Raw genomic sequence first — 17,927 nt, 5'->3', positions numbered from 1 at the left:
TTAGCTCCCAGGCCACTTGACCTACTTGCCAGCTAGTCTGGCTTGGTCTTTGCTAGGGATCAAATACTCATTTGCACACCTGTATTTGTACCAGGTGCTGGCCCCATGGACACATGGGCCTCTGACCTGTGGTCCCAATCTGGTGGCTATCACTTAAGTTTACTCTGGTCTTTTACCACAGACACAGGCCCTCTTCTCAGACTTTTGAGCTGACTTTTGAGCTGACTTTAGCTGCTTGTACTTCAGACTTTTGTATATACACATGAGTGGTGAATTGAGAGTCCTCCACCCAGGAAAAGAGTGAAAAATCAAACTGGGCATGGCTGGACAAGCATATCAACCAGCAAACTATTTACATGTAACTGTCCCTTTTATCCCCATATCTTTCTGTTTTCCCATACTTGTTCCTCTCTAAGCCACCTAGATCCCTCCCTTTCCCTGCATTTGGTTTCTCCCCGAATATCTAATAGTAACTCCTGCACAGTTGTAAAATGCTTTTCTACTGCACCCCATAATGTCTCCTCTAACCCCAAGACGTTTCAGCTCCCTCAGTCCAGAGTGTGCTGTGGTGTTGACTTAACTTGTTGGGTTTCACACAGGGATACTAGCATGTACTGTACTAAGGACTGTACTAGGACAGGGTGTCATTTCCTCAGAGTCCTTCACTAGGGTTCTTGCTGTCTGCAGTGCCCCTGTATTCCTTGGGGTTTGTGGAGATGAGCATTTCATGGGTTGATGGCTCCTGTGATGGGCCTGGGTAGTCATGGGAGAGTGGTATTTGTTCTTCTCCAATCTACTGTTTTCTCTCCTTTTTGGGTGTGTAGGTGAGCTTTTATTAGATAACCTAACAGAAAGCCTTGCTAAAATTGAGGTAAATGGCAACCACTTGATCTCCTGTCATCTAGTTGTTTTACAATTGGGTTCATCAAGTATGATGTACCCTTGGTAAATGCTTGCTCGTTCTTCCTGATCACCTTCTCCTTTGTGGCCCTAGAATTGTTTTTCAAGGGGACTGGCTGCAAAGCTTTCCCGGGGATCAAAGAATGATTAGTTTCTTGGATCATCCTTTTGGACTGTTTCGTTGTTTTTGAAGATCTGCAGATGCTTTGCAGCTCACTAAACATCATGATTATTTCATACAAAGTTTTTCATAGCTACATGTTTTTGAGAGTTCAAGTGAAAATTCTCGTTTTCTGCAAGAAGGTGAGGACACACATTTTTTTTGTTAGTATGCATAACAAGAATTAAGCAAGCCTCCTGAATTCTCCTATGTTGTATTGTTGCAAGGAACCAGCAGCAGAAGGAAAACCTAAGAAATGTCATCCTTACACTGATATTATATTTTTTTTTTAATCTGAATTTGAAATTTATGGAAGTGAAGGAGCATGGTTGCTGAGTGATGCCCTTAGCCAAATCAGGGTTTCTTTCATTATGGATGATTCTGTCTTTTGAATTTCTTAGGTTTAAAGTGCATAAATTGGAAATGCCTCTGATGCATTTGTATTATTTACATGTGCAAATTCCTATTCTTGCCAGTTGTTTGTTCATTACCAAGATTAAAAATAAATTGCACAAAAATATTCTTAATCAGGATTAATCAAATCTTGATTCCTCCCATAGTTTAAGACAGCTGGAACAAGATGCTATCAACCTAGAGAAGGAATTTCAACAAGCAAATGTAAAGATCAAAGAAATAAATATCCAAAAAGTAAGACTTGTTACTGAATTAATGCATCTCATAAAGGTATGTATTTTTAACTTTGTATGTGTTCCACTATTGTGCAAAGCCCAATTCTTGTAACTTAAGTAGGAGTTATGTGACATTTGGATGTGTTACTATAAATGTTTACAAGCTAACCTGTTTCAAGATAAACATCTTTTGAAGCTTTTATGAAATTGAACTTGTTTATCTGTCATTGATATGATTTGTAGATTATTTGCTTGTGTTGATCTAGGCTCTCAGTGACTGAAGTCTTACAATCCATAGTCTGATGCAGTAAATACAGGCATGAACTAGGAATTAACTGTGTAACTATTTCAGCCTGTACATTTTTGGAATACTGTGTAATTCTGTGAATTGTTCCTTCCACCCTAGTTCATAATCTCCCTGTTTTGATTTTTTTGTCGAAAAAAAGAGTGGTCATTAGTCATGTGAAAAATTGACCTGAAACTGTAAAGATTCAGGATTGTGGAAGAGGGCTAGGATAGGAAGAGCACTTAAGTCGCAGGCTCCAACGTCATGAGGTTTTCTTTAACTCAAAAAAGAAAACAGTCTGGAGTTCATTGCTGCTTTACCTTAGCCTGTAAGCCCTAATAATGGGAGCTGCCACAAGGTGAGTTTTCTTAGAGTGTTTTGTCATAACTAAGGAACAAGAAACAGTTATTTTTAGTTCCAAAGGAATCTGCTTGTGCTTCGACGCTCAGCAAGAAATAGTGCCATTCCTGCAAGCACTTCAATCGTGTATGTTACTCTTTTGCCATGCCTTACTAACGTTGAAATATGTTCTTGCTTACACGCCTAGGGAGTTGAGTATTACCTCTGAAGTGAGGCTGATTTGATTACACTTCAGTTGCTGGTATTTATGTAATAAAGAAAATATTATAAATGGGTGAGCTGTTTCTGCTTGTTGATAGGCATGGATTGCAACAATTGAACTGTTTCAGAGATCACCTTTGGGTCAGCTAGCCAAAGCAAATTTGAAAATGCCAAAGAATGGCAAGAAGACCTGAATGAACATCTGCCATGTTAAAAAGGTCTGCTTAGACTGCAGATTACTTCACAGAACTTGCACAGATAGTAACAGTACCGAAAAGTAACGCTTCTCTAAATTTGTGCAAATGCTGTGTATTTAAAACAGGAATTTCTAGAATATGCTTTTGATTTTTTTGTATTTGATGCCCATTTCCCAGTACATAAACTGTCCAAGTGCTGTAAAGTGCAGCCAGAGTTGTTCACTGACTGCTGAATGACCTGCCTGAAGGACTGTCTTAATCTCTTTCTCACCCAGTGGATTGACGCATACTGTGTATTTCTTAGTATACCAGGGGTGTATGGAAGGATGGATGGTATTTCCCTGAAATAGTTACTGATTACAAAAGGGATTTATTTTGGTTGTGGATCAGCTTAATTTTCACACTTTGTGTGCTGTAGGAAATACTTGTTATTATATACTGAAGAGAAGAAAATGGCCTGATGAAAGAAAGGTGTTTCATCAAAATTGTTGAAATCCATAGACATCTCTCTAGTCATCTCCAAACCAATCTTTATGAATGTTTCTAAGTTTAAGGGAGTCTTTGTACTTTCTTCAAGGGGCTTTGTATGTACACTAGCTGTAGGCTATTAAAATGATAACTTAAAGTAGTTTTATGTTCATACATATGCACTTCTGCCACAAGGAAATTTAAAACATGTATGGGATTTTTGTGTGCTTGCATGGTGGCAACATGATCTATTTTTCTAAGAGTTCTGGGGCTTGCGTGGAACAGCCAGCTGGAGTGACAGGCTGCATGTATATTTACACAAGTACACAAGGCAGACTGTACCTGACACATACCTATAATACATCAATACTTCACAGCCAGTTGACAGAAACAGCATTGTTCTACTGTTTCAGATTCTGGCAGTGCTTTTGCAGGTAGTTCTCTTTGTGCTCTTGTCTTTGAATAATCTTAACTCTTTCCGTTGTTCATCTCCTTTTGTTACAACTTCTCTTTTTTCAGTTTACTTCTCTGATAATTGTTTTTAAACTGTTTTAAGTGGATTGGAAATGAATAAACTTATTCCTATGTCCAAGTTCACACTGTAGAAACCTTGTGTTGAAATGACAAATAGTAAAGATCTCAGACCTTGACTGACTATTGTGGTCAGAAGCTAACACTCTCAAAACTCCATCCTGCAGGTTCTCTAGGTCTACAGTTGGAACCTTGTCCTCTCTTTCATTAGGAGAGGATTCCTTTGTAATTTTATGCTGATCATTTAAAAAAAAAAATAAAATGGTAAACTGGTGTTCTCAATGCCCCATAAATCAAGATTTGAAGCTACCCTTCACACAGTCAAGAATATATTACTGGTTTTGAAACCTCTGGACCATTCCTGAGCTGACTCATTTAACAAAGCAAACATTTTAATTTCAAAGTTAGCAAACCACATTCTGGAGATCACTAAAGCCTCTTACAAAACTTCCAAAATAGAGCCTCCTTTTGTTGGCATATGCTGCTCCAGTTAAGACACAAGACACTGAAGTCACTCTATATCTGGTCAGTCCTTTTGCATTGTCAGGGAGAGAGCATATCTGATGTGTTTATTTTCTAACCTTTTCCTACTGTGTCACACACAGATCCAAATCTGTTGGATTCTGTCTCTGAGAAACAATTGAGATGGCTTTGTCTTTTCTCACATTTCACATGTGAGTATATGGCATAGGGAAAGAGAATGTGCTTTTTTGGTGCAAAATAGTTTTGTTGCAAGTGGTATGTATACACTTACAAATTAAAAGTACATGAGGACTATGTATCTTGAAGAGCCTGGGTCACCAGTAAGTCACCTCTCTTTTTCATGGAATTACAGCAGTGTTGAAGAGCTGAACACAGTGTGAAATCATATGCAATGACTAAGAAAAATTGATAGTTCCTAAAGCCTGTTAGTGATTATATTAGTTCTGAGTCTCTTGTGGAAAAAAAAATTACATTTTCTGTTTTTCTATGTAGAATTGCATATCACTGAACATCCTCAAAGTAGATTTGGCTCTTCAGAGCGCTACAGTGGCTGCTGAGAAGAACAGACTGGAATTGGAGTATAAAGCAGCAAGTGTACAGCTAAAAGCTGCAGAGGTAAATATTTCTATGAATACTGGGATATCTACTATGAAAACATTTTCTGTGGAAGACTTTATGGTGTAGAAAAGGATGCTTCTTTGTATTTGTTTAGAAATGGGTATTAGTATGGCTAAATGTCTAGCCTTGATTTCATAGTTGTGACTTCAGCCTCTTCATTTAAAGCTGAATAGGAGCTTTGTCTTCCTCAATTAAGGCAGCTAAGCTTCTATGACAATGTACTGAACAGTCATCATGTCCTGGATCTCTTTATTATAACGCATAGTTTGTGTAAAAAGGCTTGCTGTTGTTTGGAAGTATTTTTTCTTCTGACTGTTGTAGGCAAGTATCCCCAACCCACATGGAGATGCAAGCACAGGATGAACCAAAAAATATTGTATCAGAGTAGAGCAGAGCTGGCTTACCTTTCTTTCATAGCTTATTTTCTCGTACTGTCATTAAATGCCTTTTTGGAGGACAGAAAGGAGGATAAATGATCCTTCTATTGATGGTATTAGGAAGCTACACTGTGTTCAGGTAAAAAGACAGACAGAGGAATTAGTTTCACAAATACTCTTTTCTAAAAGCAGAGGATGCTGTAACCTCTCATGGGTTGGTGCATAGAGGTCAATTTTTATATTTGTGCAGTAGTACAGTCTTTCTATGTACTGTGGAAAAGAACTGTCAAAGTACAGGATGGTAAGCTTTTTTCCAAATCTTGCAATCGAAGTACAGGATGGTAAGCTTTTTTCCAAATCTTGCAATCGAAGTACAGGATGGTAAGCTTTTTTCCTTGTCTTGCAAGAGTCAGATTAACTATAACCTACTGCTAATTCAATTTGATCCACAAAAAACCCAAATGGAAACCAGTTCAAAGGGTAGGTGATAGATAGATACACACTTCCAAAAGAATGACTTTGGCATCTATTTAGAAAACCATTTAAGGTTATAGGTATCATCACTTACTTTTTGCTTCTCTTATGAGGTTCTCCTCTTCCTAGTTTTCCTGTATCTTAAGACAGAGACAAGTCAAGCATGATACTTGGAAAATCACTGTTGCATCAGTTCTCTCATGTGATGCAGCTGTTGTTTAGACTTTATAAAAATCCAGTGCAAATAGCTTCATTGTTGGAGCTCAGTAAGGAGTAAGAATGTTATTACAAAGCCATGAGCCTCATGGGAGTAGTGTGTATCATCACTGGGAAGTTTATTTAATGTCTTTAGTTCTGTCTGTCCCCATCTTGTTCATCATTTGTAGCATAGCTTGAACTGGTGCATAGGTAGATGACTGGTCAGATCAGTAGACAGGACTTACAAGGTAAATGTGATAATTCTCGGTTAAACAAAAATTGGCTCCTTCGCTAGTGAAGAGGTGCCTGAGTCAGCTCTGGTCCCATTAGGCGTCATTACTGGGTTGTATTCAACCACGTAAGTAGAGGAAATCATATCAGATCTTGTATTTTGGATGGTGGTTCTAGAAACATTAAAACAGGGCAGGGGGGGAAAGAAATCATTAATTCCAGTGATGAGAATTTTGAGAAGTTTGACTGCTCTGGAGGAAAACTCTTCTGAGTATTCAAGTGTAGCTTAAGTTTTCACATACAGCGAAGTCTAAAGCCGTGCTTTCTGTATACTGCATGCTGAATTACGTCTTTAGCCCCTTTTTATCAAAGTTCTGTTTCCTGTGTTGCCCTGTGAATGATGTGTGTTGTACACTGTGGCTTATTTCTTACCTTCTGCCTAAAGAGATGTACTTTCATGGGAAAAACTCAGTATTGGCTTCATCTCAAATTAAGTGTTATTTGAAATAGTATGTTTAAATTGGCCTTTCCCTCCAACTTCTTAGTGGCTTTGGCTGTGATAATTTTTTTTCTACAGCAGTACTGTGTTATGGTAGTCTTGCTCCAAAGCTGCCCATGAGGATGCCATCACAACACTTTGAGGAAGTGTTGTCTTGCAGACAGGTGCTCCATAAAATGAATAAACCTGCAAAAAGGAGGAAGCCAAACAAGTAGAAATAAGTATGTCGTACAAAAGCTGTGTAGTGAACTAAATCAGAGCCTCAGCGTTACAGCTATAGGACCATTAATTCTCTAATCATCAGACATTTCTGTAGGTCATGTGCTGGTTGTCATGCATTCATTGAAATTGGATTGGTGGGCCACAGGAGCCACAAAACTATGTTAATACTTAGTACTTACTCATGGTGTTTGTCTGCCAGGCAATCCTGAGTTTTTATAATACCTGGTATCTGATTAAGATCAGAAGCAAACACAAATTCCGCTGAGTACATCTAAGAGAAGACCACATGTTCCTTTTGTGAGGTATTGGCACTGGGTTACTGTGGAGAGAGCCGCATGTTTGTTGCTTTATGATGTGGTTTATTGAACTACTTAGGTAGAAAGACAAAAAAAGTAACATGTTTTTGAATAAGTTGTTAGCAACAACAGATTTCAGGTTGTATTTTGTCATTGCAGTTCAAGTAGGAACCTTAGCATTATTTTAACAACTCCTTGTATTTAATTTATTTGATGAGCCTAAGAAGCAAATCTGTTTGTGACCCATACTGAACATTAGGGAGGATCATTAGCCCCATCTGGTCATTGGATAACTGGCATAGTTGCCTGCATGTTTATGATGGTTGTTTGAAAGAGTCTAATTGTCTTGCTTTGATAGCTTGCTAGTTTTCAGGTTCATATTTTTCTATATACAAATTTCCAAGCTTCAAATAATTAAATCATGTCACCTAGCATGCAAATACAAATTTGTAAGAAAACATTGGCTACTGGTAACTATATTTTCTTTAAACAGCTGCTTCTTCACAACTTCCGCAAAATCAGTTGCAGTACTGATGAGCACAACAGAAAACAAATTGTTTGTGCATACAGAATATAATTGATTTCTGCTCTTTGGTAGATGCCTTTCAGGACGCTGTAATCACAGCCCTGCACAAGTACAGAACTTTCCTTAAGAATCCCAGATAAAGCTCTTTCTGTGTTGGTTCTTAGGCTGTTGGCTGAAACAAATGATAAAGTTCTGTTTGGGCTATGATTTTTCATGGTGGCATCTCTGTACAAGACTAATTCTTTCTAGTTAAGAGTTACTTTTCTATCTAGATGGTTTTATTGGGTCATCTTCAGGAAATCAAGAGGAACCTTGACATTGCCATGTACTTTTGATTGTCTGGGAGGGAGAAGGAATCAAAACTTTTGTATTTTTATCTATTTATATTTGTCTACTTTTATCTAGCATGTGGCCATGATAATCAACTGGCAAAGCTGAATGAAAACTGGCATTACCTTTTTTAACTGTCAGTACATTTACTTTAATACATGCTTCGTAACCACATCAAATATCTCTTGCTTCCCAGTCTTCCTGTTGAATGCTGAGGTTTTCCTCTGTCCAAACATGTATTTTCCATTTCACACCCTGAAGAATTTCACTTGCCTTAGTCTCGAGTCAGGCATATTCAATGTTGAATCTATTTCAGTGCTTAGAGACCAACTCAAAATCTGGTTTCAAGCAGCTCTGCAGAGTTTTAAGTGGGAGTTTTACGTACATTTGAGAGATGGGATTCCCCACTTAAGATGATTCAGAATTGACCTTGGCTCTGGAAATGGTCAAACACATGGGTATAAAATTGATGTTTCTTGTATAAAAAGTATGGGTGTGTTGCCTTTCCCTGGATCCTTTGCCTTTGTTATCATGAGGTCAAACACATCTCGGATGAAGCCAGTTGGCTTTTAGAGTTCTGGGATCCAAACTACAGCCCAGTTTTAACTTCCTAAATTTCCCTGAAAAATTTTTTTTATTTAATCTATTACAGGGCATATGCAGATATGTAATGGAATGTAAGTGTTGTGGTGTACGGTTTTATTTGTGCTGATTCAGAATGTAGAAGTTCTTGGCTGTAACCAAAAGGAAGGGCCACCCTCCACTTACTGCTGTTTTATCTGTATAGCTCTGATGCCAGTGTTTCTTGCCCACCATGTGACATTTCTGTCCTCCACAATTCACTTTATGAAGTGGAGGAGGGGAAATCTAAAAAAGGCCTTTCTTTTTTTTTTAACCTTACCTTCATGAAAATGTTAACACAGTGCAGAAAAATATGTTTACGGTGTGTTTGTGAAGATTGTGAAATGCTTACTCTAATGCAAAATCTATTTCCTAATGCTTGGTGGAGGGAAGGAAGAACAGGGGGTTTGAGTTGATATATGCTGTGGAGAACAGCAGCCCTAATTCTTGAGTGAGTGTAGGAACCGCAGATGGTCAATCATGATCGTATCTGTTACTAAATACACAGAAGCAGTAGTAAAGATTGATTAAATTGCCAGAAGCTAATGTGATTTGCCATCAGTGCCTGTGTCCTGTCTTTTAAAAATGAGGAATAAATATTTATCTCGCTGTATAATCTCCAAAGAACACTTTGAGATTTTTTTGCCACTGGAGGGCTCCCATATTTAACTGAAGTACACGACAATAAAAGTTGGGAAATAAAGCTCTCCCAAGTCTACGAACAGAACTGAACTTTCCAAACTGTTAGAAATAAGTTTTGAAGCAAAATACTGTGCATATGAACTTTGAGTTAGGATTTTGTGCCTCTGAAAAAAGTGAAACCAGTATATATTCCTGTAGTTAAAAAGACAGATTGCGTGTGTAATCACTGAGTAAACGTATAGTAAAATAGCTTGGATTAAAAGTTCCAGTATCTTGAGATGTACTCCTTTTCACTTTTAAGTGGTTGGCAGCTCCCAGCCGTCTGCAGTTGGGTTTTCACCTGAGCTGGGAGACAGCATCAAACAGTTACTCCCAAGCACTGCCAGCCCAGCATTTGGAGGCAGTTGGCCTGTGGTAGGGACCATATTGAGATTTCTGGGGGCAGAGGGGAAGAGATGCTTAAGGCTTTCCAAATTTATTGCCTGAATACTACTTATTTGAGGTAATCTTTAGCTTAGTGTTTTATGACGTTGTCATATTTTGTGTGTCATATTTTAACTACTGTTGTAGTAACATAGCATTGTAAAAGTGATAGGGCTGGGTTGGCCACTTTACCTGTAGTATAAATTCCAAGAGTTTAGCCTTGACATCACTGTTCAAAACCAGAAACTGTATCTGCTTTTCACTTTTCAGCACTAGTTTAAAAGTTATGTGTGGTTCTGTTCTGTTCTTTGCTGACTGTGTTACTGAGGTAGGATATGAAACAGAAAAAGATGTACTTCTGATTGTATAATGATGTTTACTCTGTAAAATTTCAGCTAAAATGCCATTCAGTATACATCATGTCCACCATGTTATCCCAAGCAGATAAATGCAGCTAAATGGGAGCTAATAAAAAATAAGGCTTAAAGTAGTTGTGTTTTGGCTTATAGGGAATTTCCTGTAAAACAGTCTTTATTTTGAGATGTATATTGAATCTACGTGAGCGTGTCTGGTTGAGAGAAAATAAATTTAGCTATATTACAAGAGCATGTTTTTGATCAGTTTACCTTGGCATCTGTTGACTTTGAGAAGAGAGGCAGAATGAGTTCTGTATGCTGAAACAAAGATTTTTCAGTCTTTAACCAGTCTAATTTCACCTACATTCTCCGATCCAAATGTTGTTTGTTGTCAGTGTGCTAGTGTCACCTCTGGAGGTTTATAATAAAGTAAAAGAAAAAGAACGTATTTTCTTATCTTTTCTAACAGCAACGGTTTAATGAACTGGATGATAGGAAGCGAATTCTTACAAAGAACTGCAAGGAGTTGCTGAAAAAAGCTGAGTACATCTGCAAACTGACTCCAGATCAACATCTTCCAAAGGAATTTCAAACTGTATGTACAAAACCAAATCTCTACATATGTCTTAAATTTTGGGTAGTGTATACCATTCTAACTTCTCCAGCAAAGAATGTTATGTAATCTATGTATGTATGTGTGTATATATATATATGTATATATGTAGAAGGCTACCAGTAAAGGATCATGTGTACTTCTTAGTTTTGACTCCTACATTGTCATCCTTCGAAGTACCTTTAAATAGTGATGGACCATGGTCTATCACTTTGTTCTGTGCACAGAGGAGAGAAAATTTGGAATTCCAATTAAAATACATAGCCTTGTGTTCACAGAAATAGAGGCCATATTTTTCTAGCTTCTTGCTCTAATGGAGCAACACAAAAGAACTGAAATCTGGGTATGCCTACTTACCTGGAGGTCTTCCCAGCCTCTGAAAGTATTTGCATGGCTTAACTAGAATAGCCCCTGCCTTATACCAAGTCTGTGGGCATCTGTACCTTCACAAAGTAGGCAGCTAAGGACCAATTTATTGTGTATTTTTGTTATGTAGTAGCACTTGTAGCCTTCTTTCTCTGTTGGAATAGTTTGTGAGGGAATCTTGCAGAGTTAAATTTTGAATACGTGACATCCCAATTAAAAGTAATAGAATGTTTACGGCTTATTTGGTTTCTTTTCAGCAAGCGTGAGTCCTTCATTAGCATTGCTGTGTAACACATGCATCCTTTCTCATGTAGGCTTTTCAGGCTCTTCCCAGCACATTGGAGGAAATTGATGCTTTTCTGAATGAAGAGAAAACCAGAGCCTCCTGTTTCACAGGCCTGAACGCTTCAGTATGTTCACTGCTTCACTCTGCCCTCCCTTCCTTCCCGTTCACCCATATTGTACTTGCTTCCCACTCTGTGCTAGATCTCTTGGTATAATAAGCTAGACAGCAGGAACAATGTGCAGTAAATGCCAGATTCTGCATCTATTGGAATTTTAAGTAGGTTCTTCCAAAAGAACAGTGTGTTCTGTGCCTTTTAACAGGGGAAAAAAAGTTGCAGTAACCTGAAGGAAGCAATGCTTTACAGTTTCTTTTCTTTAAAGCTAGAACCGTATCTCTTTTGGTGTGCAGTGCAATAATCTATATAATTGTGTTTGAACAGAATCAGTACAGTGAGATTTTTACAGTCAAGGTTAGAATTGGCAAACATTTTGTTGACTGCTTATTTTTATTCTGGCAGGTTGTTGAAGAATACAATAGAGAGACACAAGAAGCACAGCAGTTGACGGAATATCTAGAGGAAAAGAAAAATGAATTGGATAACTATAAGCAAAACATTTCACAGGTAATTGAAATTATCACTTCTGTATCAGTATATTCTTATTCAAATAGAATGTACATACAGAAATAAAGGGTTTCCAAGTTGCCTGGAGTCTAAACTGAGATGTTAGCTTATGTAATTACATAATTTTTGAATTTAAATGCTATTTCTAAGGGAAAATTCAGTTACCAAAAGTGGTTTTACCTGGATATGTCTCCTTGTAGGTCAAAGAAAAGTGGCTAAACCCCTTGAAAAAGCTGATTGAGCAAATTAATGTGAAGTTCAGTAGCTTCTTTAGTTCTATGCAGTGTGTTGGTGAAGTTGATCTTCATGTGGAAAACGAGGTAAGATTTATTTTTCCTATGTAAAAATAACATCTTCTGCTTGTATATTGCTAAAGAAAAAATAAGTTATTTGGATTGTAGGAAAGATGTTATTTTTAAAAAAGTAACAAACTTTTACTGATGAACACACTTCCTTCATGTTAGTACTCTGATTAAAGGGAATAGAGCCTTTGTCTAGATGCATAGGACTTCAACTCGTTGACTTTTGGAAGCTTGTTGCAACTTACAGAACTCAGTTAGAAGCATTGTATTTACTTTAACTCAGATTCATTAAGTTACTGATTTAATTCTACATTTTTGGCTATTTGTGCTATTCTGTTATCATTTAGTGCTAAATCTACTATTATTAGGTATTATATTGGTTTGGCTCTACAGGTAGTTTCTATTTGAGTCTGCTGGCATTTTGTCTGTTTCAGAAGTAGCAATCCTTTGGCACAGTCTGTTATGCCCTCAGTAACATTTATAGTCAGGGTTTACCTGTGATGAAGAACTTAAACCCTCGATAGTACCTTGAGGAGAAATATTCAGTGCAGTGGGCTGCAGAGAAATTGGGTGTTTTGTTTTAAATTGATCTCTCTAATGATGAGTTTACGACTCATGTGTAATGCATAGACTCCACAATAGTGAAAGCTGACACAAACATTTTTTCCTGTTGTAAATTACTCGAGCAACTTTTCTTAAAATATTTAAAATGTTAATTATTATCTGGGGCAGAGTAGTGACTGACAAGGCTCTCCACATGAACGGCTTAAAAGTGTTTACATAGAAACGAGTATTATGAGACAGTAGGACATTAAAACATGGATTTTTCAGTTCTTTTGATAGTGAAGTCAGATCTATATTACACAAATATCTCTCTTATCTAAAAGTCAGTTGGGAGGGAGTACACAAGAACAGTAAAGCAATTTAAAAGCAAAGGGAGTCTGGACTGTTTTTCTGAGTATGTTCTTTGGAAGGTCTTGCTTTTGTTTTGCAAAGATGGCAAAAATAGTCTGAGGTTAGCTAGTGGTACTGGGCCGATAACTAAAACTTTTTCCTCGAGACATCAACACCTATAATACAGAGATGGATAATCTGTTGTGGAGTTTGTGTTCCTTACCCTTCTTCTTTGTAGGAGACTCTTTTGCCGTGACCTGTAAATATCAAAAGAGAGATGCCTGAGGCAGAATTGTGTGTGTTAGAAATATTCCTGTGATACTGAAGTTCAAGCCTCTAGTGTGCCCTCAGGGGACCTTGAGATCCAATGATGTCTTTGGTGATACTACCTACTGTGTGAAATGCTTTACTAGGTTCTTCCTTGACATCCTAGCAGAAAGCTCAGTGAACATTCTGATGTTCCTTGGTAGCACTTGGTAACCAGAATTCAGGGTGCTAGCAGTGGTAGCACTCACCTTCCTTGATTTCCCACAGAGAGTTTTGAGCATCGTTCTTGACAGGTCCTGGAACATCTGTCAGTTATATGAATTGGCATTCCCAGTAGTCTGGCAATAAAGGCCAAGAGGCCTTAGGTCCTGGTTTTTATTTCTCCTTATAAGAAGTTGTTGTGTTCTTGATGTCCCACAGTTGCACCACCTTCCAAGGAGTATAGCAAAAGATCTGCAAGTATCTGTTAGAAGAAACAGGAGCGAGGTTGTGAACTTAAGGATTTATTATTTCACTTCACTATGCTGAAGTGTTCCTGATCTTAAGCCAGACAGATTGTGGGTCTGTTGAGATTGCTACTTGATTGTCAGGATCAAATCCTACTAAAATGGAGAAAGTTCATCAATGCTATGATGCTGTTATCTTTGCTGATTAGTAGAATGTTTTATTAGCTGCCCTCAGCAAAATACAACCTCCAGAAGGCTTAGTGAAGGAACATTCATTTGTTTTGAAAGCAGGCCCCATGATATTCCTTCTGAGGCTCCTGATTATCACTCATGGCTATCAAACTGCAATCTACAAATCCAATAGGCTTAATTATTCTTCTGATAAGCTGCATTAAATGCCAAAGAACAAATTTCTTCCATAGTGGGGGAGAATGAAATGGTAACCAAAAGCAGCTTGCAAATAGTTCTATTTGCATTAAGCGTTGCTTTGTTCCTCGCATAGCGCTCCTTCTCAAGGCAGGTCATCAGTGTCTTTGAAGTGCCAGCCCATTGCTAACTGGGAAAACGTCAAGGGTGAGAAGGGTGACCTGTGTCCAAAATTGGAAAAAGGTGGAACTTAGCAAATGTGTTTATAACTATGTCAGGTCTCCTTCATTCTCTCCTGAAGTGTGTATGCATTTGCTTCAGCCTCAAGAATTCACAGTTCAATGTTCTATAATACTAGTAAATCAGAAGCACCAGAGGTTTGTAGTACGTGGAAGTAAATAGCAGTGTAAGACCTTAGGCTTTTCAGTCCTGAGGATCTTTGTCTGCCTGCAGGTGTAGTAAAACAGGAACACCAAAAGGTGACTTGTTCTTCTGATTTAGCAGATCAGCTGATCTGCTAAATCAGATCTGAGAGGATTTGATATATCTTCTCCAATATTAGATGCTGTCTGGTATGTGCATTACTCATCCCAAAGCAGGATCTGAAGGTAGCGAAGAAGCTGAAAATTGTTCCTACAGACTTGGAAGTTTCTTAAGGCAGTCTTAAGACTAAGATTTGTTAATTTTTATTATAAATATTATATATTAATTATTAATTTATTATTATTATGAAGGCTTATTTGCTTCATGGTGGCTTTTAGACCTTGTTGTTCTTCAGAAACGCAAGCCCTGCAGTGGTACTCTGCTCTGCCAGGTCATATGCCTTTAATGACTGTGATGTGTGGCAATCTGAACCAAACTGGCATGTGCCAGCTTCTTCTTTGGTCCTTCATTGTCTTTTTGCCACAACTGTCCCTTCTAAATCAAGAAGTATTCTGTGAGTACCCATCAGCAATCATCTCCATTCCTTTCTTCTACACTGAGATTTGCAATTGTGTTATCAGAAGAATGTGATTCAGTGACCTCCAAGTGCAGGATTTACGTTTCCACAGTGAATATGCATAGACCTGCAACTCCTGTTCCTGAAACTTTTGAATCTACCCTGTAGCTCTCATTAACTTCATAGATGCATATAAAGATTGTGTCTCATGCAGGCAAAATGGTAAACAATCAGTATGGGCTTTCTACACTGGGGATTGCCTTGCCATTCCTGCACTGAGTTCCCCTGAACTTCAGAAATATTAGCAAGCATTCCGAAAGGTATTTTTCCTCAAATCATGAATGTATTTCCTTGCATGGACCTTCTTTTGAACCCCATCTGTAATCCCCACACCTATGCATCATTGACTCAGACTGCTGACAAGTGTCACTTTTCTGTTAGAGGCAGCCAGGGTCAGAATCCTTGTGTGTGGTTTTCCTGAAAGAATATGAAATCAAAAATGCTGTCATGGTGGATTTTGCAGGGGCTTCATATCTCAATCTGCTAGTGGAGGAAATGTTTACTATTTAGTTAGACTGTTTGCTCTTGAAGAGGTTCAGATGGGATCTTAACCTACACACCACCCTGTCATCCCACTGTTCAAGCTGATAGCGTCATCTACCCTTGTGCATTTTTTACAATGAATGAGATTTGTAGGGGCATTGCATTCTGCTTTTTCTAGCTAAGAATTTTTTTTCTTGTCAATGTTCTTAATATGTATGAAATCTTTCTTACCAGGGATTCAGAAATTAAGAAATCATTGTCATGGGTGTGGTATTGAAAATCCTCTATCTTACGAGGAAAGATAAAGAGTTAAGGAAAATATATGCAATAGAATTAATGTATTGATACTAAGTTAAACCTGAGTAATTTGTAGACCCCTGTAGAACATTTGACATAAGTTTACTTTAATTTGCATGTCGTTACCAAGTAAGCTGTAGTACAGAGAAACTGAGTGTAACAAGTACTGGCTTTTATAGGAGGAGTACGACAAGTATGGGATTCGCATTAGAGTAAAATTCCACAGGAGCACTGAGCTTCATGAACTGACTGCATATCATCAGAGTGGAGGTGAGAGAAGTGTTTCCACTATGTTGTACCTGATGGCTCTGCAGGAATTCAACAAATGTCCCTTCAGGGTTGTAGATGAAATCAATCAGGTGAGGATCAAGTCCAGTACATAACCTCTTAACTATACAGATGCTTATGACATAGCAGAGAGAAGAAACTCTTTTCTTTTTTTTTTTCTTTTAGGGAATGGATCCAATGAACGAGAGAAGAGTTTTTGAAATGGTTGTGAAAACTGCTTGTAAAGAAAGCACGTCTCAGTACTTCTTTATTACACCAAAGGTGCGTGGTGGAAAATGAAACTACAAGTTTAATGTGTAGGAGAGTTGAGTTTTGTGTGATAATATCCCTGTAAACACTGTATAACCTATCTGTGTTTTACCTAAGAACTTCATATTAAAAGATAACTGAGAGGATTTGTCCATTTTAAGGACAGTCCTGGGAAGAATTCAGACAGTTTATACCAAGGCACATCTCATCATGAACACATTCTGAAATTGTGGCCTCTGTGGAAGCATCACAGGTTAACCACCAGTGGACAGGGATATCATGTAAGAAGGCTGCCAAATGTAATGCCTCTAGCTCATACAGAATTGGGATTGTAGCAGGGACTGATCGCCAAACAAGTTATATAGTGATACTGGAACAGGCTAGTGCTGCTGGTGTTGCAAGAATTAGAGGAATCCCATATTAATGGAGGAAAACTATTCGACTAATAATCTGAGAAGGTTAGAAAAGGTCAGTGCTATGCTCCATGGAGAATGGCTTGAAGAGGACTTCCTAGTTCAGAATGGCCAGTGCTTAATTGTGCTCTTCTGTTATTGATTAGGTAATGTGGTGGTGTGATGCTATGGCTTGAAAGGACTAGTAAATAGAGTGGCTGCTCACCTGCACGTTTAACAGAGGCTAGTGTTATGCTCAACTTGATCTGAGATCAAACCAGTCAACATTACTTGTACACCAAGGAGTCAAGCATTCAGTAATGGGCTGTACAGTTTTTAAGATACCAGTTCTTCTGCATCCTGTACTTCACTGTGGTTTAGAAAATCTTGCTGGTATGTGCTATTCTTTTTTGTAAATAGCAGTTGAAGCACCTGAGAAAAGCCACCTACTGCATTTACCTGACTGAAAGTAGGAGGAAGGTGATGCTTGCTGTTCCTTCTGATCTTGCAGTATACTTACCTCTGCACAGTTTGGTGGTGTCCTGGCCCCATTACTTTTTTTTTTCTGCGTTATCCTTTCATCATCTTATAGTTTCTCTCCTTACTGGATCTGCTTTTCTGTGCTCTCTCCTGCTTTCAGAAATGAGTGGTTTGGATGTTGAAAGGACAGAGATGGCTCTACTAACTTTAAAGCTTCCCACATATAAGGAACTATAGAAGATGACTGTTTAGGGTTCAGAGTTTGTTTAAAAAGTTGTGCTTATTCTTAAATTGCTAAGAATACAGAAGGGGGAAAACTGAGTGTACAGAACTAACCAGAAATGTTGGAGTAAAAAGGAGAAAGCAAAAGTAAGAAACTTCAGAGCTTTAAAAACAAAAATCCATTTAACATCATGGTAAGAGAAAGATCAAGGAATGTGTTGCATCACTGTTCAGCAGCAAGAGATGATGTTATAAAGAGGTGGCTGAAGGTATTTCCTTCCTCCCTGTCTTTCTCTCTCAGCTGCAAGTAGGTGATCACCACTGTT

At 38.1% G+C, this 17,927-nt stretch overlaps 1 protein-coding gene across 4 annotated transcripts in view; it reads left to right on the top strand.

Moving 5' to 3' along the window:
• The window catches only part of SMC5 (structural maintenance of chromosomes 5), a 49,657-nt gene that overhangs the window by 28,408 nt on the left and 3,322 nt on the right, over nucleotides 1-17,927 (top strand). For all 4 annotated transcript variants that reach the window (XM_005435733.4, XM_014277188.3, XM_014277192.3 and 1 more), the window contains 8 exons: nucleotides 1,621-1,744; nucleotides 4,708-4,830; nucleotides 10,498-10,623; nucleotides 11,322-11,417; nucleotides 11,811-11,915; nucleotides 12,116-12,235; nucleotides 16,150-16,329; nucleotides 16,424-16,519. In XM_005435733.4, the coding sequence (XP_005435790.2) occupies nucleotides 1,621-1,744; nucleotides 4,708-4,830; nucleotides 10,498-10,623; nucleotides 11,322-11,417; nucleotides 11,811-11,915; nucleotides 12,116-12,235; nucleotides 16,150-16,329; nucleotides 16,424-16,519 (970 nt within the window). The remainder of the gene's footprint in view (nucleotides 1-1,620; nucleotides 1,745-4,707; nucleotides 4,831-10,497; nucleotides 10,624-11,321; nucleotides 11,418-11,810; nucleotides 11,916-12,115; nucleotides 12,236-16,149; nucleotides 16,330-16,423; nucleotides 16,520-17,927) is intronic.

The sequence above is a fragment of the Falco cherrug genome, chromosome Z (genome assembly GCF_023634085.1).
Source record: "Falco cherrug isolate bFalChe1 chromosome Z, bFalChe1.pri, whole genome shotgun sequence".
NCBI lineage: Eukaryota > Metazoa > Chordata > Aves > Falconiformes > Falconidae > Falco > Falco cherrug.
The sequence above is the reverse complement of the archived record's forward strand: the minus strand, read 5'-3'. Positions and strand labels throughout refer to the sequence as shown.